At 32.6% G+C, this 21,575-nt stretch overlaps 1 protein-coding gene across 2 annotated transcripts in view; it reads right to left on the bottom strand.

Annotated features, from left to right (window-relative positions):
* GLRA3 (glycine receptor alpha 3) overlaps positions 1–21,575 on the bottom strand; it is a 133,544-nt gene that overhangs the window by 75,795 nt on the left and 36,174 nt on the right. For both annotated transcript variants that reach the window (XM_011360250.1, XM_011360251.1), the window contains exon 3: positions 21,364–21,431. In XM_011360250.1, coding sequence (XP_011358552.1) covers positions 21,364–21,431 — 68 coding nt within the window. The remainder of the gene's footprint in view (positions 1–21,363; positions 21,432–21,575) is intronic.

Genomic DNA, 21,575 nt, shown 5'->3' with positions numbered 1-21,575 from the left:
TTAAAACATTCTCACTTTAGAAGAGTTTTAGTGAGTTAAATATTATCTGTTTAAGAAGAAATTGTAATGGGGATGATGTTTTCCTGCTGAGCAATTTAGATAGTTTTTCACTAGCCATTTGTTGATTTGGAGATTGGCCAAGAAGCTGCGTGGGGGCTATTCACTGCTCTTTAAAGCTGTGGAGGAATTAACTTCTTTTAAAAACAATTATTGAATATTGCAGTCTCATTTAGGATAGTTCTTGAGAGTAACAGATAAAATATTGCTTCTTGTGCATCAAACGAAATGACCACTTAAAAAATTCACAATTTTTAAAACTACCTAAATAGTATATATGCAACCCACCAAAATCAGAATTAACAATGTAATCAATCATTAGAGTAGAAAACACACATTTTACTATTTCTATATTTGCAGATATTCGGGATTATGCTTCCATATTTAAAAATATTTGGGTATAGGATATTGTTATAGGCAAAAGATAAGTTGCCTAATTTCCAATTCCAAACTTCATCTCTATAATTTTGTCTTTTTCAAAATGTCATATAAATGGAATCATACTATATTCAACCTTTTGAGTCTGGCTCTTTTACTTAGCTGAAGTCATTATGTGTATCGTTCTTTTTAATTGTTGAGTAATATTCCATTGTATGGATGTACTACAGTGCTTATTCACCCACTGATGGACTGATATTTTCTTATTGAGTTACTATTAAGTTTTAATATTGGGTGATGCAGGTCCTCTAACTTGGTTCATTCTTTTTGATGATATTTTTTGATGATAGATAACTCTGCTATATACATTTCTGTGCAGGTTTTTTTTTTTTTTTGAACACAAGTTTTTATTTCTCTTAAATTTCACCTATGAGTGGCATTACTGTGTCATATGCTAAGTATATGTTTACATTTAAGAGAAAATGACAAACTATTTTCTAGGTTGGCTGTACAATTTGCACTCCTGCCAACAACATATAAGACTTAACAACTGCTTTGCATCCTTATCAGCACTCGATATTCTCAGATATTTTTAAAATTTAATTTTACCTTTTCTAACATGGACAGTTGCAACTCATTGCGGTTTTAATTGGAATGTTTCTAATGACTAATGATGTCGAGCAGCTTTTTGTGAGCTTATTTGCAAGGTATATATCTATTTTTAGTGAAGTATCTGTTTGAATCATTTGCCCATTAAAACTTTTTTTTTTCTTACTAAGTTTTTTTTCTTACTGTTAAGAGAGTACTTTCTATATTTTAGATACATGTGCTTTGCCAGATGTGAGATTTACAAACATTTTTCCCTACGAGAGATAACTTGTCTTTTTCTTCTATTAGCAGCATCTTTCACAGCACTAAAGTTTTAACGATGATAAAGTTTACTTTATTGATTATATCTTTTATAAATTGTACTTTCAGTGTTATATCTAACAATTCTTTGCCTACCTCAGACCACTAAAATTTTCCCTCATGGTTTTGTTTTCTTCTAAAATTTTTAGTTTTAGGTTTTATGTTTAGGATTATGCTCCTAAGTATTTCATTTTGTTTGAAAAATGTATTTCTGTAGCAAAATGGGATAAAATTGAATATGCTTATGATTTTATAGTTTCTAAATTTGAGGGAAAATTGAATAAATTATAAATACAAATAGTATATTTGACAAGTTGTCTCGTGAAAATATTTCTCAAGTTAAGACATTAAGTGAAAGTAAATGGTGTCTCCAAGCATATTTAAGCTGAAATATTCATGCATTTCAATTAAAAAAAGTTTACAGTTGAGACTATCTTTTATTTAGCAGAATTTTCTTTCGGTTTACCAAGTACTATACATCAAATATCAATGAAAAATATGATAGTCTATTAAGAGTTGAAGATGTCAACTCTTTCTAATTTAGTAATCATAAAATTCAACTTTGAAGAAGAGTTCAGGTAATTTTATGTAAAAAAAAAAAACAAAAAACAAAAAAAAACCCCTAAAACTAAAAGCAATAAGACCACATAGGAAACATTTATTCTCCAGAAAAACATCAGTGATGCAGTATTAGAAACACACTCAGCTAAGGAACTGATTAAGAAATATGGCTATTTGCCAAGACAATTATTCTGCCTCTGCTATTTTTTTAATGGTCAAATAATTTACATTAAAAGAGTTTTTTTTTTTTTATTGAACACACACACATACATACATATATAGGTATACATTATTATTATTTTATAAAATTTTTTTATTATAGAAATAATTTTAAACAGAAATATTTTGTAGATTCACAATATAATAAAACTAATTTGTCAGTCAATAAATAAGAATTTTCAAATATAAAAATTCATTATTTTATTTCCTCCTTTCATTCTCAAATTTTTTTCTGTTTGAAGGATAGATTATATGATCACCTTAACCTGAAGCATAGTAACAAGCCCATTATATTATAATGACTGGCTGCCCGAATATCCCAATATCCAAATACTCATAGGATCATTGTAATTTATAGGTACACCTAGCCTTTATTCTAAAGGTAAGAGTAATGCAAATAACTGTATTCAGAGTTCAAATATTGAATCAATTATCTTTTGCTATGTAACAAACTACCCAAAACTTTGTGGTGTAAAATAACAATTTTATTTGCTCATAATTCCATGGATCTGCAAAATGGGTCAGGGTCAGCTAGGGGAAGAGAAATGGAGGGTGCTCTCCTGTTGGTCTTGCCTGGAATCACTCACGTAACTCTAGTCATTTGGCTGCTTGATGGGGGCTGAGTGGTTGAAGATGCCTCACTCACACGTCTAACAGTTAATTGCTGACTTTTGACTTAGGCACGTTGGTTCTGCATCACATGATTTCTTATTGTCTGTTGGGCTGGAAGATTTTTTTACATGGCAGTCTCAGAGTTCTAAAAGGGTGAAAGCAGAAGCTTCAATGCCTCTTGTGGTCTCAGCAAATTGCATAGTATCACTCTGTCACATTCTTTTTTATTAAAGCAAGTAGCAAAACCGGTCCACGGTCAAAGAGAGGAGGAAAAAAAACTGATTCCATCTTTTGATGAGGGGATCAGGAAAGTCACATTTCACAGAGGTATACAAAGAAATATGGCAGGATTATGGCAGTGATCTTTACAAATAATCTACCAATAGCGTTAGGGCAATGAATGGAAAGTCATTGTGATGAAAACACCAAAAAGGCCAGGGGCCGATCCGTGAGGAAGGCTGATCTGTATTTTCCTCCAATATGCTTATCTCTTAGAGACATTACTGCTTTAAGTCATAGCATTTTCTTAGTAGTAAAATAATTTTTAAATATTATTAAAGAAAATTTACAAATTAGACATATTCTAAAAAATAGTAGCTTGACTTCTCTCACTAGACACCTTTCTCACAAGGAAAAGGATCACGAAGTATTTTAAAGAGACTCCTTGTTCCCATTTATATCCTAAAAATTACAAATAGCTTATTATTAAGGTATATGTAGACAAAAAACCTAGGGAGAACAATATAACAAGATATTCTGTATTTTGAATTCAAGAAAGTATTACTTTAAAACTACCAGAACAATATTTTCTTACGGTGCAGACTCTAAGAAGAACAGGTCTAAAACTACATAATGTAAGATATTATTTATTAATCTCTGAATTTTATTCAGCTTTGAATCCAAATAAATAAAAATTTTCTTGTCTCAGCACACAGCATAAATGGCATTAGCTAGAAATTTCCTAGCATGGTTTTTGTAAGAGTAAGATTTTTTAAAAACCAACAAGTATGAAAACATAATATAACTCAACAATCGTGTTTTTTAGAGAGATATAGGAAGGAAATGTCTCTAAAAATATAAGAAATGTTTTTCAATAGCAAGCTGACTAGCCAAAATTGAATTAGTAATTCAAAATTTGCATGCATATTGACCAGGGGCATACTTAATTTATTTTGGCCCAAAAGAATGTATTGTTCAGTGTTTTTAATATGAGTTATTTTGAGAAATATTATTTGAAGAGTTAGAACACTAAAGCTTGCTTCGAGTATTGAATTGGTCAGCATGGATTAAGTTTCGTGAATTAAGAACATATTTCACAATAACTGTAATACTAGAAATTGTCAAGGGCAAACAGTTTAGCTCTAATAAGAAATAGAAACCCCAGAAAAGAAAGAAGTTTACAAAAATATATTGCATTCTGAATTTAATGGCCACTAGGCTTTTATAAGGTGAGATACTGCTAAACTCATGCAGAAATTTAAGAAGGTAAAATATCTCCCTCTTTTACTTGAACTGTTTGCTTTTTCCTCTCGGGAGAGTAAAAGGAAGGTTGACAGAAATTCAGACTTGCAATGTAGGTAGCAAATTGTAAAGTCTCCATGATCGCAGCTAATGACGCCTCTTAAAGACTGACTCCTGGCATTTCATCACCTTTCCCAGAAGGACATAAATTACTAGAAGATAATTTCTCTCTCTATATATATATTTTTTTAAATACAAAATTATATATATTTAAGGTGTATAGCATGATCTGATATATAGTCAAGCTAATTAACATATCTCCTCACATAGTTACCTTTTCTTTTGTGTTGAGAGCACCTAAAATGTACTCTCTTAGCATATTTCCAGTGTTAGCTACAGTATTATTTAACTATAGTCATCAAGCCTGTATGTTAGGCCTCTAGACTTATTCATCCTATATTACAGCAGCTTTGTACCCTTTCACCAGTATCTCTCCATTTCTCCCGACTGCCTACCCTTGGTAACCACCATTCTATTCTCTGTTTCTATTAGTTCAACTTTTTTTTTTTTTTTTTTTAGATTCTACACAAAAGTGAGATCATACAGTATTTGTCTTCCTATGTCTGGCTTATTTCACTTAAAGCTAGCAATCTTGGTGTGATTTATGTTTTATCATTCAGGCGCACTCCCTGGCTTTGCCACAATCTGCTTGTTCTGAGTTTCTGGGGTTATGGTAGCACTGAGTTGTTGTTCTGCGGGAGTGTCAGTGGAGTTCTCATTTCTTGTCACTAGTTTCATGCTCATCGAAGGAATAAATATAGAGTATTTAGTGAATAGTGCATATCTAGCAGTTCATGGTGGCTTAGTTGCTGTGATGGTTTCCTGATTGCTAGGCCTGAGGAGTGTGTTCCCTTAGCCTCCTGCTTTCCCATCTGCTGATTCAGGCAGGGCTAGCAGCTTTGCTGACAGGCAAAATCTGTAGTATAATTTTTCTTCTTCCATTAATTTTGTAAACACCTGATTCCCAGTAGTAAATTTCTTTTTGTGAAGTGGGTTCTGTCTGAACACAGATTTGTTTATTTTATCTTATCTTTATCCTTACGCTAATACTCATTTATAAACTGCATGAGGGAAGGCGATTAACCAAGATTATAAAATTTCTAAACTACAGAGAGTAAGGAAAGGATAGAAAAAAAATGTGTGACCTATTCACGAACTACCTTCAACTATGTACCCTGAGGGCACCCATCTACCAATGCTTTGAAAAACACACTGGTGAGTGAAGGAATAGCATCTTTAAAAAAAAAAAAACTAAAACTAAACAAACAAACAAAAACACTGTGATGGCTGTCCTCTGTAAACTGGAGATATGCCACTAAAATGTGCTCCCAGTTTCCAGAGATAATGATAGTGGCCAAGGTGACAGATATCACTTAGCATTATTTACTTAATCCCAGAGACAAAATAGACATGATTACTATAACGGGACCAGAATAGGAGCAGCTATTCAGAACATGTAAACCATAGTGATCGTCAATGTTAGATGTTTGATCATGGGGTCAATCAGATTGAAATACATACGTCACTCATTAAGGAAGATCTTACCTGTTCTGAATAATCGAAAGAACTCTAGGGCTGACAGAGGATTTGCCTGAGTTACCAAGAGAGACACAAACCTTTGTTTAATTAGGAGACATGAGCAAGTTCACGAATTCAAAATCCTTTGGAGAAGGCCCACTAAGTACATTGCAAATGTATGCTATGATTCTACAAGAACCCGCAGCAATTATGACTGTACACTAAGGAACAGGAATTATGAAGACCAGTATTTCTGAGAACATTGGATCACAGTTCTGAGTTAATTCTAGTCTCTGAACATGCAAAATACTACTACTGTACAGTTTACAGGAAAATCAGAAAATAATGAAATTTTGATGAGAACTTATGTCACATTGGCTTCAATGGCTCTGTGAATCCATTCTATTTTATTTTCTCATTTCCTAAGTAAATGGCTGGAGATTAAAATCTCATCAACTGCAGAGTCTTCAGACAATCTCTTTGGCCTGAGGAGCAAAAATTATGAAAGTGGGAAGACCCACGTGGAATTCCCCGAAGCCTTTTCCTTGCCAGTGTGGTCCATGAGGTGCAGGAATCATAGGATTCCTGGGGGAGAAAAAGAAGTGACTTCTCCGAAGACCTGTGTGATGGGGGAAGTGGGTTGTGATTCCTTTCACGGCCATTTCACTTTCCTGGTTGGCCTATGCAGAAGACACTCGATCTTGGGAAATGGCAATGGAATAGCTTAAAGTCATTTAGCTGATTACTTCAATTACAGCTATTGTTCCATGTATAATCTTTATTGGAGCAAACCAATACAGTCACTGGCACCTGTTTTATGACTGACATGTTAAATACATTTTTTTCTCTAATGCAGAGAACATCAGAGGCATCAGCTTTCATCTGGTAGAGATACCCTTGCTGTTTTGTAAATAAGGGAGAGATTCAACCCTGCAGTTTAGTGCTATAATTAAGTCTTTGTGAACATGATCATCTAGCATCGCAAGGCATCCCACTGGTCTACTATATTGAAAATATCATGCTGCTAGAATAGGTGAATAGAAAATAGTAGTTGCCTTTATGAGAGCCAGAGAATACAAGATAATCCGCAGGAGACTTCAGCAACACTTCAGGGCCCAAGGGTTTGGAACATGTCTGAATATCTCTTTAAAAGTGAAGGACAAGTTGTTTTCCTTCCACTAAGAAAGTGAAACAATACTGACTAGTGCTCTTTGAATTATGGCAACAACATACACTGCATTCAAATATGATGTTTTAACTCATTCATCAGTTAACCATGAGACTACTAGTGTTGAGTGGTGATCAATCTAGAGCTGCCTCTACCAGTCCTTTCAATGTTTTTATAAGCATTCCAATCTCTGCACTATATCTATTTCCACCTAAAATAACTAGAGTGTTTTGGTTTTATGCAATTCAATAATGAAAGTCACAAGAGAGAAAGAGATTTAAAATTAACAGAGGTTGAGATGTTTGAATTTATTTAAACTTTGGAGCAGATTTCATGTTTTATTTTATTTTATTTTATTATTAGTTTCAAGTATACAATACATTGGTTAGACATTTATAGAGTTTATAAAATGATCCCCCTAATTGTTCTTTCCCCTGGCTCTCCACCTGGCCATTACATTAAAGCTAACTGCATTCTCTATGCCGTGCTCCCCATCCCTGTGACCATCAACTACTAATTTGTACTTAGATTTCATGTTTCGACCAAGTCCTGATATATCCATGGAGGTGGGTTATTGAAATCAAGTGAAAAAGATGTTTGTTGAGGTGGAGGAGTTTGGAGTGATGGAAATATTAGATGTTGCACCCACTTAGGATTAAGGCAGATCTGGTGATAGAGATCTGGTAATGGATCAGCTGCCCAAGTCTTAGACAAATGAGTAGAATAACCTGACAAGTCTAAGCAAGGAAGGAGTATGCATGGTCAAAGATAGTAACATCAAAGCAATATTAAAGAGAAAAGGTATGAAAGTGAAATAAAGAAATACAGAGGACACGGCAGTACTTCCTGACCTGAGATTCATGGACTGAGAGACTGAATGGCCTGCTCATCTCAGATTGTAGAAGAAAGTCCTCCTTCAGTGATACCAGCCTACAGAGAAACTCTTCATCAGAAAGGGTGTGTATGTGTGTGGGTGTGAGTGGGGAGCAGGTAGGGGTAGGAAAAGTAAAGCTGTTAACCAATAAACAGGGGTTCCAGAGGGGACAGTGAACAAATTAAGGAGAGAGAGAAGTGGGACATGGGTCGTAGGTAAGGCTGAGAGTAAGATGAGAAAAGCATGCCTCTAGAACAATTCGCTTCAAGTGCTGTGAATGAAAATATGTGGAAGGTAAAACACTGCATCTGTAACTGGCATCAAACTTTTTGAAAATATTACCCCCAAGCCATAACTTGGTTACTAGGGGAAGGAGTGAGAACAGGGCAGAGGCTTGGTATCTGGACCCCAGGCATCTCTCTGCTGGAAGCCTTACTAATAGATGGGTCGATCTTCAAGTTATTGGTTAAGTTTTCAGGCAATTCTTGAAGTATCTTATGAAGAACTTTCCCCTCAAGTATCTTTCTAAGGCAGTTTCTTCTTAGTAAAAATTGCCCTCACACCACCTTAACAAGAAAAAAGAGAAGCCTAGTTCTATCTACCTATCTATCTATCTACCTATCTACCTACCTACCTACCTACATACATACATACATACCTATCTATGTGTCATCTATCTATCTATCTATCTATCTATCTATCTATCATCTATCTATTTATTTTTGAGTAAAGTACACCCTTATAGAACCTTCCTCTGTCTAAGCCATGATAGAGTAATGTCATATGTGCTATGTGTAGTTCACAAATATTTGTTGCTACTGGATCAGGCTTGGGGAATGAACTCCATGATAAATAATTTGAGAACAATTTTATCAAATAGTGAAAGATATGATGCGACAATGGTTATATGAGTGAAATCAAAACATAAATATCACCAAAGCAGAAAAAGAAACAAATCTGGCTCTTGTGTCAAACATGGAAAATAAGTCTGAAACAAATCTGAATGTATTGACAAATAGTATAGGTGTATGTGCAGGCACATGCATAATGTTTGAAAAAAAACATCTAAAAAAGAAGAAATTCATATGTTAATAAAAGAAGGAATATAGTTTAGCCTCCAATCCATATATATTAATAGTTTGCAAATAGCTAAGGGCATAAAAATGTATCCCTTTTCCTTCTGAATAGCCAGTACTTCTGTCCCATTTTCTCCTGCTGTTCCATATGCTACCAATCAACGAGGATAGAAATATTCACCTTGGGCAAATGTACTCGTGAGTACCCCTGTAAACATGTACTTTAGAGAACACATTCTCAGTGAGGATAATCATGGTCTCAAGGGAGCAAAAATTCGTTCTTGGTGGGTGAAAAAAATCTTACTCTTTTTATATATAATTCAGAGATATACATAGGGTTTATAAACAGATATACAGTACATCAGAAGTGTTAAAATTTCATAGGGAGGGCAATTAGTGAAAAAGATGACTGAAAAGGTTCCTTAAGCAGGCATACTGAAAAAAAAAAAAGTGGCTGAGAAACTGTCTTAGAGAAAACCAAAGAGAAAAAAGGATGCAGAGGATATTCGTTTCTTTTTGTATCTGCTGTCAAGTTTTGATTAATCGTATTTAATTTTATAGTGCATGGGTGAGGAATAGCAATTATCTTCAGAGCAAGTTAAAGTATGATAAAGAGTAAAATATATTTAGGATCAGAATTTTTCGCCTTTTTTTTAGTACCGGCTTCTTGGGATGTGGATGTAACAAGTATATGATACAGGGTATATTAAATGGTAAATGGTCATTGAAAGACTGAAGAGGCAGAAACCACAGGAAGACCTGATGTGAATAAGGAATGACTCCAGGACAGAGAACACCAGTGAAAGAATAACCTAAAGCAAACAAAATGGCTTCCACTGAAGGAAGGGGTTAAATTTTATCTTATCAGCTCAGAGAGGGGGCTGGCTGTTCTCTTATTACTGCTGGGGTAGTGTCATGTGCCAGGCCAGAGGATTCCTGGAACTCTGAGAGTGAAATGACATCACTTCCTAACGTATGAAGGGGATGGAGGCAACTCCAGTGGAGACAGAGGAAGATGAGAGTTCAGTTAAGGAAAAGTAGAGAGGAATTCTTCACTAATTCCAAGTCTGGAGAGGAGTTCCGGTAGGGCTGGAAAACTTAATGGAGAAGCAAGAACTCCCAGTGTCTTCACTGCCCTGAGAGGGAAAATAGGACTTCCTGATCATCTGCAGAGAAGTTGAATAGGTTTCACAAATGAAGGTTGCCCAGGACTTGTCTGTGAATATTTGCATTTTATCTGCTTAACATTGATATATGTTATAAGATCATATTTGTTAGTTAAACCTCAATATACCTTTGTGGCAAGGTAATTTCTTATGCTTTAGCTAGTCTCAGGAGTGTTGGCAATGTTCTAAGAAACTACTAAGAATTTTAAGAAGATGGTGCAGATTATAGTCATATATATGTGCAAATAAATCGATGTTTCTTCTTGTTTGCCCATAGAACAAATAGCTTGTTATCAAGCCTCCTTGATGAGATTGAGAGAAAAATAATTTTTCTTATATTTTTAAAACCAAATCTTGAAGTACTATTCTCATTTTTGAGATATATATTTACATACATATTATGTATATAATATCTCAAAAATGAGATATATCTCAAATATATAGATATATGGACATGGCATTGTCATGTAGGAATTTTTCATTTTCTAATGGACTCCCTAAGCAACAAGGACTGTCTAACTCTTTTGCCTGCATCTGTTCTATTCTACAGGGCACTGTGGCATAGCCCCAGGTCCTTGTCAGTCTGGCTTGTTTGAGCCAATCTAAAACATAGTTAGGTTGGCTTGTTTTGTAGATAGGCGGCTGGTTTTATCACAGCAACAGAAATGTGTCATCTAACTGGTCTGCAGAGTGTCAGCGTTAACTTTCACTCATTCATCTGTCAGAAATTCAGTATCACAGCTGAAGAGCTATTTGCAATTTAAATTGTTGCCAAGTACTTAACATTAATTGACATGTTAAATCCATGACTAAGTAACAAATTATGACTAGTGCCAATCATCTTAGAGAACATGATTCCCCATCTCACTGCCTATTTTATCTTTAAAGGTTGAAATTATACTTTGGAGTGTATTCTTTCAGAAAATCAAACTCTTAGAAAAAGGTGCATGATGGTAAATACCATGAAGATGAACACCATTGCTAAGAACCGTTCATGAGAAACAGATCATTTCTATGTCACGTTAGGTGGCCAAGAAAAGTGTTTCATTGATCTGATAACAGAGAATTCTATACCACATCTTCCTCTTGAGAGGACCACGTGCCGATAATAGTCACTTTGCATTACACATTAGCTTTACAGAAGGCAGAGACAGGAGAGTTAAGTGACATATATCTTTGGCATTATAATTACCCCTGTAATCTTCCTTATTTTTTCCCAACCCAAATATTTCATATACCTAAACAAAATACAGTCGAGCTCTTAATCTACTTAGCCAGAGCAAAAGGAAACTACATAGATATGTGGTCCAATTAAAGAGAGAAGATACAGAAATATGTGCCTCGCAACTCTCACCACATGGTTTTCTTCCTGTTGACATTAGCATCCATTCCTTTTTGGCACTTTTCTCCCATAACATTGGAAATATGCTTTAAAACATGTGTTTGTTTGAACAGTATTGCAGCACAACTAAACAACTGCATTCTTTGTAATATTCTTTATAAGAAATTGTACCTGTATGAACAGGATCTGCAGACAGCCTCTTTTCGAGACACAGTGATTACAAGGATAGTCTTTTGGACAAGAAATTCATTCAGGGAGAGATTTATTCAGATTTCTGATGGGGTCACCAGGATGTATAACCTTCATGCATACCTATCTTTCTGCAACCTTTCCCATAAATATGCCCTGTTTCTGATTCATGCTTATAAAAGATAGTTCAGAACACATCATGCTGCCATTCACCAGGTTACTCATGCTTGAAATTAAAAATCTTTCAGACCAATGCCATTGCTATATTTAGTTAGGCTTTCCCTATTATTCTCAAATTTAAAAAAGTAAGACGGAGAGAATAGGCTCTTAACAGACATAATCTTAATGTTCAAAGGATAGCAGGATACTTTCAGGCTATTCTAAAGGGAAGTGGAATGGCATCTATCTAATTGTATGCTACATTAACATTATTGGACCTAAAATTATGAATTACACAGGAATAGTCCCTGAATACTATTATGGCATTCATAAAGCGAGTAACCCTTTACAAGAACTTAACTCATTGGCAATAGATACAACAAACCAACTTCTTTTTGGGAAAATTTACAAAAGGACAGAAAAAATGGACTTCCCTTCAAATTATGTGCATTTCCTTCCAATTATCATGAAAAAAACATTACTGATGTTTGAAATAATTACATCTTAATTTTTTTATTTTTAAACATTATTCTTTGACTGTCATAAGCACTACATAAGAGCACTAATTTCTTATCATAGAGAACTCTCCATATAAAATTTTAACATTTTTAAATGAATTTATCTATCAATACAGCTGAAAAAATAAATGCTTTTTTAGAAAGATTATAAAATTACATGGGAAGACTTGAATGAAAAAGCCAAGTTCATTTAGGCAACATTAGCCAACATTAACTTCCTTGTACAATTAGTTACTTAGTACATATTTTACAGACTGGAGCACCAATTTAAGACAGTGACTAGGACTCAGAATTGTAAAAAACAGATTACATTGCAAAGCAGTAAACAACAAAGTTTATCCATTTGTGTCAAGGACACAATAGCAAAGTTCTCTTTTTGGAAGAAAATAATCTTTGTTAGCCAGAACATATACATATACATATATATATATACGTATACACACACACACACACACACACACACACACACACACACACACACATATGTATACGTATATATATACATATATATGTATTTTTTCAACAATGTATAATTAGAAGCTACTTTGCATTAAGAATTATCCTAATTAATGAACATGTCAGAGTGGATTGCTGCTCGATGGAGCTTATAATAAAAAATTTAAATAAGTGCCCATGGATTTAAAGGAAAATGTACATAGAACTTAAAAGCAGATTGGATAAACTTATATGATGTCAATGAAGTCTATCTGATAAATCGGTACAAAGAGTTAAATGCCGTCCTAACGGACCCAAATAAAGTAACATTAAAAAACACCTTATCATCATCATCATCGTGTGGGAGTGAATTGGCTTTATGTAAATCATTGAGCTATTTGTAGTAAAGATGTATAAAATAGATTGCCATAAAAATGCAGCTTATTTGAGATTTTTATGAATTTCTAATTATTTACCAATGATAGTTGGTAATATGCAGCATAGAAATATAAAGAGATAGAAACTAATGGAGAGAATGGTATAGAATATTCAGTGTAACAAGTTTTACAGAAAGAACAAATGGAGAGATAAAAATGAGTGTTATTATTCTTAGATTAACATTAATCATAAATCCAGAAAACAACAACCATCCCTAACAGAATAAAAATATATTGATATGTAAACTAATTAAGAAAAAAAAAGGAGCTAAAACCAAAGTACCAATAAGAGGAACAAAAATGGAAACATTACAAAGGTTCCTAAGATGAAAGGATAATGTACTGTAATTAACTTTATGCCAATAATTTGAAAATTTTAAGAAAATAGACAAATTCCTTGAAAAACAAAATTTTTGCACAAAGTACACAATAGAAAAACTGAATAGTCCTATATCTGTTCAAAGAGTGAAATCTACAATTTAAAACTTTTCCACTTATAAAATGACCAGCCCAGATGGCATTACTGGTGAATTTTACCAAATTCTTATGGAAGAAATAACATCAGTTTTATGCAAACTATTTTAGAAAATAGAATAAGAAGGAATATTTCCTAACTCATTTTTTTGAAACTAGCATAATACTGATATCACACACTGCTCTTGACATTGTAAGAAAAGAAAATTATAGTTCAATATCCAAAATGAACATAACGGCAAAAATCCTAAACCAACTATTAGAAAATTGAATCCAGCAATAAAAACAATAATTATGATTAAATGGAGTTTATCCAAAGAATGCAGGGATGATTTGCTATTTTATAAACAATCCATATTTGATTTATTTGAATATACTGCCTAATATTAATAGAATGAAGGAGAAAAGTAAGTCATTTCAATGAATGCTGAGATAGCATTAAATAAAATTCAGTGCCTCTTCATGAAAAAAGAAAAAAAACTTAAGCATCCATGAAATGGAAGAAAACTCCCTCAATCTGATAAAGAACATTTAGGAGAAACTTATAGTTAATACTACTTTTAATTGTGAAATATTGCATGCTTTCCCACTGATACCAGAAAAAAGACAAAAGTGACCATTCTCCATGCATTTTATTTAGCATCAGGCAGGAGTGATGACCCAGTGCAATAAGAGGACACGAGAGAGAGGGAAAGGGAAAAGGAGAGGGGAGGGAGATGGAAGGGTGAAGGGGAGGGAGAGCGGGAGGGAGAGAGATTTAAAGCATAAGATCGGAAAAGAAGGTATATAACTGTCTTAACATTTGCATAGACATAGTCACAGAAAATATAAAGAAATAGGTGCACTACTACTAGAACTACTTAAGTTATCAAATTCTTAGGATATATCTCAATGTTCTAAAATACATTGTCTATATATTTCCAGAAACAATTGGAAAATAATATTTAAATTATAACATTTACACACACACATATTTCCAAGCTACGACTGCTGAGAGGGCCCAGAAACAATTATACCTGAGTAGCAGTGAGCACACCTAGAGTCCAGATCTGGGTTTCCAACAAATGTCCTGCACAGAAGAATCCCAGATAATGTGTAGCTGTAACCCCCTCAGGGAGGTGGAACATAACCCTCACCTGCCCTTAAGTGTAGGCCGTACACAGTGACGTCCTCCCAAGGAACGTAGTATGGAGATGAAAAAAAAGGGTAACTTTACAGTGGAAAAATCTGACAAACACCTCAAACATATCATCATACTTAACCTGTCACTGATAATGAGTACGTACTATCTTAATTGATAGTACATACCCTTGATTTAAAATATTGAGAATGGCACTTTACCTCTGTCATCTTCCTCTCAAAATTTCACAATCCCAGTCTAGTCATAAAAAAAAAAAAAAATGACTAGCACTCAAAATTGTTAAGGCCATCAAATACAAGGAAAATGTAAGGAAAATGACAACTAAATATAATATAATATTCTAGATAGATCCTAGACATAAAAAAGACATTAAGTAATAAGGAAATTCTAAAATATATGAACTATAGTTAATAATAATGTATCAAGTATAAGATGTTAATAAGAGGGGAAACAGGGCAGGAAGTATAGGGGCATTCCCTATACTACCTTTGCAACTTTTCTGTAGATCTAAAACTATTCTAGAATAAAAAATTATTTAAAAAATTAAAAGTATGACATTTATAACCATCCATAGATCAATACTTAGGAATAAACAAAATATGACAACCTCTAAAACACATAGCTGAGAGTAACCAAAGTAGATAAATAAATTAATATACTATGTCCGTGGATTGGAAGACTTAAAAATTTTTTTATTTGTTTTGTATTTAAAGCCAGGAACAAAATAAATTTCATTCAACACTTTTTTTCTAAAAAATAATAAGCATATAAAGACAAAGGAAGAAATTACTATTTTATTATCTCTAGATAAAATGATTACATGCAGGAATTCTAACGTATTAGGCCTAAAATGAAAGCATGTTAGAGCAATGTGGAAAACAATTATGTTTTTATATACTGGCAATGAAGAGTTAGAAAACATAACTAAAATGTTGTAATTTTTTTAAATATATTTTTAAAAGTAAGGTGGAAATAATTAAATGTATAAGATGTGCAAGAAATTTATGAGAAATTATATGCCTTTGTTGCATAATATTAAATAATATTTAAGTAAAGGGAGAGATACATTATGTTCATGGGTGGGAAGACTTAATATTTTAAGATGACAATTCTCCCAACCTTCATCTGTATATTCAATTCAAATTTGACAAGATGATTCTAAAATTTACATGAAAAAGCAAACTTCCAAGAAAAGTTAGGAATGCTTTGAAAGAATAAAGTTTATGTTTGGGAAGTCCTATTAAATATCAAGTCTAATTTAAAACCATATTAAATAAGACAATATGGTATTAGGTATTAGTGCAAGCAAATTGACAAATTGATCATTGGCACAGAATTGGGAGTTTTGAAATAGACTCATTCAGTTTGGAATATATATGACAGGTATAATTATAATTTATTGTAATTATCCAATTATGAAATAAATAAAAATAAATGTCTACCATATATACATAAATGCCTGCACATATACAACTACACAGAATTCCAGGTGGACTAAAACCTAAAAAGAAAAAGCAAAATTCGTTTAGGAGAAAATACAACAAAATATTTTTATGAACTTGTGTAAGAGAAGGATTTCTTAAAATAAATAAGCACAAACTAGTGAGTAAAACAAGGTTAGATTTAGTAAATTAAAGTGAAAATAATTTATACATCAAAAGGCATAAATGCATTTTAAAAAGTAAAATGGGTATGTAAAATACATGCAACTGACAAAGCATTTATCTTTGAAATTATGTATGTCATATGTTTGTATTAGCATAATACAAACAAACAAGCATAAATAAGGGAAAAAGGCATTTTGCATGAAGGACACTTGACTGGCTAAAAAAAACATTCAAGAAAAATGCATAACCTCACTATTAATCAAGGAAGTGCATGATAACAGCAATTAAATCAAAAATGGGTAAATACCAGGTGTGGGAGATGTAAAACAATAGGAAATCTCATGTAATTGCTAGTGGATGTTTAAGACAGAATGGCCACTTTGAGGAGCAATTTAGTAATATCTGAACAAAGTAATTTCACTCCTGAGTATATAACCTTGGGCCAAATAATTCCGCTCTAGGTATGCACACTGTGGAATATCTTGCATATCTATAGTAGAAGTTAGTGTGCAACCATTTTCAATGCAGAGTTCTTTGTAGCAGTAAAAACATTAGAAACAATTAAAATGTCCAGCAAATGTAGAATGGATAAATATGGAATACTTACTGAAATGAAAATGAATAAAATAGCATTAAGCATATAAGCATGGCTTATCTCTAAAAACATAAATCTGAACCAAAAATCAAGTTCCATGTGGATACTACGGTATGGCCAGTTTGTTTATATTTTCATACATGTTGAATGGAATTTTATGTCTTAATATTAAATTCAGAAACAAAGCTTCCTTTGGGAAGGTAAGGAAGCAGTACCTTGGGTGAGAGTAATTTATTTGGTCCATTTATTTGGTTAATTTACATGATCAACTTCAGTTTATTTCTAATGTTTAATTTCTTAAGATGGTGATAGGTGCATGAATGTTACTTATTATCTATGCAAAAAATGCATTTTTTTGTGTAGGTATAACTCCATTTGATAAAAAACTTTGATAAAAAATACTTAGAAAAAAATATGTAGTTCAAAGATTCCATGAAAAATAAGTGAATAAATACTACCAATTTTTATTACATATTGCCTTAGATTTCTCTGGAGAATCTAATGATCTGTTGATTCAAAACAGCATCTACATGTGCATGGTTACTGTTGCAACTAAAATGTGAATCTATCATTTGTGTGGAAAATTGAATAACTGTACAGTTCGACAATACTGTGGGCTCACTGCTGACCCTCAGCTAGCCTTGCCCACCCCCACCATACATCTCTGTACATAGGCACCTGAGAAACTCATGCCAAAACATCTCACCTTTTTGGTTTTTATTTTGGAAAAATAATTTATTCTGTGGGTACTGGTGAAAAGTAATGATCCAATGAGTAAATATTGACTTAAGGCACACAGCAGAGAAATTCTCTAACTTATTTGTCACAAGATCTAGAGCTGTCTATTTTCTGAAAGTAGAAGATTCAGTCTGTATATCCATTTTTAAATACTGCTATATATATAAACCCAAACTACTAATACATATATATGAGTTTAAAAAAAAAAGTTCAACTTACAAATGCTTTCTTCCTGGCATGTAAACCTAATCCACAACTCATCACAGGTTTGCAGGAGCGTATTTCACTTAAGAATTGCTCAGTGTGGAGATCTTAAGCTTCCCCTCACAGAAGCAATAAAATTAATCACGAGCTCCTTTTGTCACCACAATTTAAAAGGCAAGATGGATGTGCCTCTGTCACCAAGGTCATGTTGCAAAATGAGAAAGAGAATGACTCTAATGATGTTAGCCAGTTTTATTTAATTTTTTTAAGAACTGTGGTTTCCAGTAGTTATTAAATCATTATCTGCTTAAGAAGAATGTGAACTTGGAATAATGGAGGCTGAACAAATCCTTAGAGAATCTCATTATAGATGAAATACGACTCAAATGTGAGGGAAATAGGGACGTTTAGAATTTCATAATATTTATAGAAAAATTGCTAATAACTGTATGTCAAGAACAGCAAAATTGTACTCAAGTAAGAATGGTTGGCACTACGTTAATTAGACAAACATTGGGAAAGGATGATTTTAACAGTTAAGAAATTTGAATTTATGCTATTAAAAATGCACATAAATATTTTTAAAATTTGGCACCAAAAAGATGTAAAATCTATTAAAATTTTTGAATTAACTTAATGTTCAAAAAGTGGCTAAAGAAGTAGAATATCTACTAGAGAAATTTTCTCAAGAATCAATTACCTCAAATAGGACTAAAGCTAGACTTTAAAATGGGGAGAGAGATAATAGGTTAGACACTGGACCAGCAGAGGAAGCTAAATATATTTGGTCAGTAATGACGTTAAAAGCAGTTAAGATCTTTGTTAGGCAGAGATATATAGATTGAGAGAATTATTTAGTTTTATTTAAGATATAGTTCTCAGATGCAAAAGTATTCATTAATGATTATAGGTAATTTGAAATTCCACCCTCTCAATTTTAATACATCGTCTTAGTTGAATTAGGTTATTTGTGCTATAAAAACAAAAATAAACAATATTTGTATAAAAATGAGAATGTTTAAAAATATATTAATGCTTTTATAAAAATAAATTAAGGAATGTTATGGCAAATAAAACAATAAGATAAAGTTTAGTTGCAGAGCTGTGATGGTGAAAACTGAATAAAATACATCAACTTAGTCAGGTGGTAAGAAATATTTTATAATTCTTAAGGTAGAAATATGATAAGTTCTAATTTTCTCTGTTCCTATGTAGATGGATACCATGTAGCAGCTGTTCTTTCTGATACCATTAAAATTTTTTACAGCTGTTGAATCAGATTAAATGAATAGAAATAATGTCACATGTTTAGCCATTTGGAAGACTTTAAAAAGAAAGATAGTGAGGTGGACATAGTTAATTATATAACAGTTTATTTTATAATACTTAACTCTGGGATGTTTGATTAATGTTCACTGATGCTGCTTGTGACTCTGAAAAGGAAAATGATAGGTTGTAAAAATGATTTCAAAAGAAATACATTATGATGAAATTTTTAAGAATGGAAAGGATTTCTCTACTAGAGAAGGGAAATAAAACTGAGTGAGGGTCACTGTGAGAATATATTTGCAATATTCTGCAAGCTTTTTGTAATATTCTATAAAAGAAGTCTGTCCTAAGTTAAAGGTTAAGAAATTTAGCTGGTATAGTCATCCCATAGATCGCGTGTTCTAACCATTTTGTCGTTACAGCCATTTGGTGGTAGACATGAATTATGTCATAAAAAGCAAAGACCTGCAGGAACCTGACAGTCTTTCAGATTTTAATGAGAAAGAAATCCGGCCATGTCTTCTCTTGTTTTCAAGTCCCTTCCTCCACCCGACAAGGATAAGGAAGGCTGTAAAAATTTCCAGTTATTGCTGTTGAAAGTATTTTGTGGAAACAATTTTGCAAAAGAGAAAGTGTAAATATATTTCCAGGTTTTCAGGAGTGTACAGTATATATAGTAGCAATTAAAATGAAAAGTTGCCAGGGCTAGAAATACAATTTGAGAAGTCTATGTAGAAAAAAGCCAGTAGAGATTCAGTAGAGATTCCTTTATCTTTAAATGTGATTTGGACTGGGTACGTGCAAATACAGGATATAAATCAGAAACAGATATACAACCAGAATCCAGAATATGTCAAAGTCTGAAGCAGGATTATAGGCACTTTAGGATCAGAATTGTACCAGAACTACACTGTGGTTAAACAAGTAAATTATATATTCTCTGTGTTTACACAAACACACACACACACTCATGATGTTATTATATACTGTAGTTAAGATAATTCTATATAATGGCCAAATATGTGAGGTCGGTTTTTCTCCACTGATGCCTTTATTGTTTGAATAGAATCACGGAGATGCTGCTAAATGACTACATATTGTATGCGTGATGAAAAGAGCATTTTTTTTTAAATGGTGCCTGAATAAAGTCTCTTCCTGTTAAGATAGATCCTCTACACTCAAGTACACACACACACACACGCATGCACACAGATCTCTAAACACACATGCACATGATAATTTGCATATTAGTTACTTTTCCTTAGAAATTCACTATCAAATTCTGAGATATATAAAGTGAGCATAATTCTCTATTTAATGGTTTTGGAAGCTAATAAATCTTGAAGTATTTTATATCCTATTTTAGCTAAAATCAACTTTGAAAATGATACTTGCAAATTATACTTGCTAAACTTGGGAATGAAGTGTAATTCTAGGTAATTTAAGAACTACTATATATAGTTTAAATTAAAAAATAAGTATCCTACCAGACAATTTTACAGATATTTAGTGGTTCATGTGTCTATGTCTGCATTTTATTTTAGTTAAAGTTCACAATAAAAGCTACAGGGGAAAGAAGAGATACAACACTGATCCTTAGACAAAGTTATAAAATTCAGAACAGAATAAATCTGATCTGTAATGATAATTTGTTGGTTTTAATAATTATGTAAAATGTTCTCAATTACACAGTGATAAAGTCTCTGTTCAATGAGTCTAGTTAAATTAATGCATATACTACAATTACAAAATAATTATATTTGAGCATATGCTATATTCATTTGGAAAAGTAATCTGATGGAACACTTAACACAATACTATGAGTACATTTATTAGTATACAGAATAATTAAACATTAAATTATTTACTCCTATGCTTTTGTCTGGTTATTTAAAAGCATTGAAAAGAATAAATCATTTATGTGGTAGAATTTTAGTTTTAATTGAGATTAACATTTAAATTACTGAAATGTGAAGAAGCGATCTTGTTTTCACTTAAATTTATTCTGTAATATACCATGTCTAAATGAAATATTATTACCTGTAGTTGATTGCAATTTATACCACTAATTTTATCTTTTAAATCCTCATTATATTAATTTTGGATTTAAATTAAATAATATTAGCAGAAAATTTGCCATTAATGTAACTATAAATTGCATTGGTATGAAAGTTGTTACAAAGTAAACATGCCTACCATGGTTGTCTCAGCGATAGAGCCAAAGCTGTTTATGAATATGTTGCATGTGACATTAACTGGAGGGCCTGAAAAAGAGATTAAAACATAAGGGATATTTAGATACTTATCTAAAACATTTTCAAATAATTCCATGCTTATCGTCATTACCAGTTTTTTTACAAAAGAATATTTTTAAAATATATGGACACACAGAGATGCTAAAAATTGAA

Source organism: Pteropus vampyrus, unplaced genomic scaffold (assembly GCF_000151845.1).
Source record: "Pteropus vampyrus isolate Shadow unplaced genomic scaffold, Pvam_2.0 Scaffold53, whole genome shotgun sequence".
Taxonomy (NCBI): Eukaryota; Metazoa; Chordata; class Mammalia; order Chiroptera; family Pteropodidae; genus Pteropus; species Pteropus vampyrus.
The sequence above is the reverse complement of the archived record's forward strand: the minus strand, read 5'-3'. Positions and strand labels throughout refer to the sequence as shown.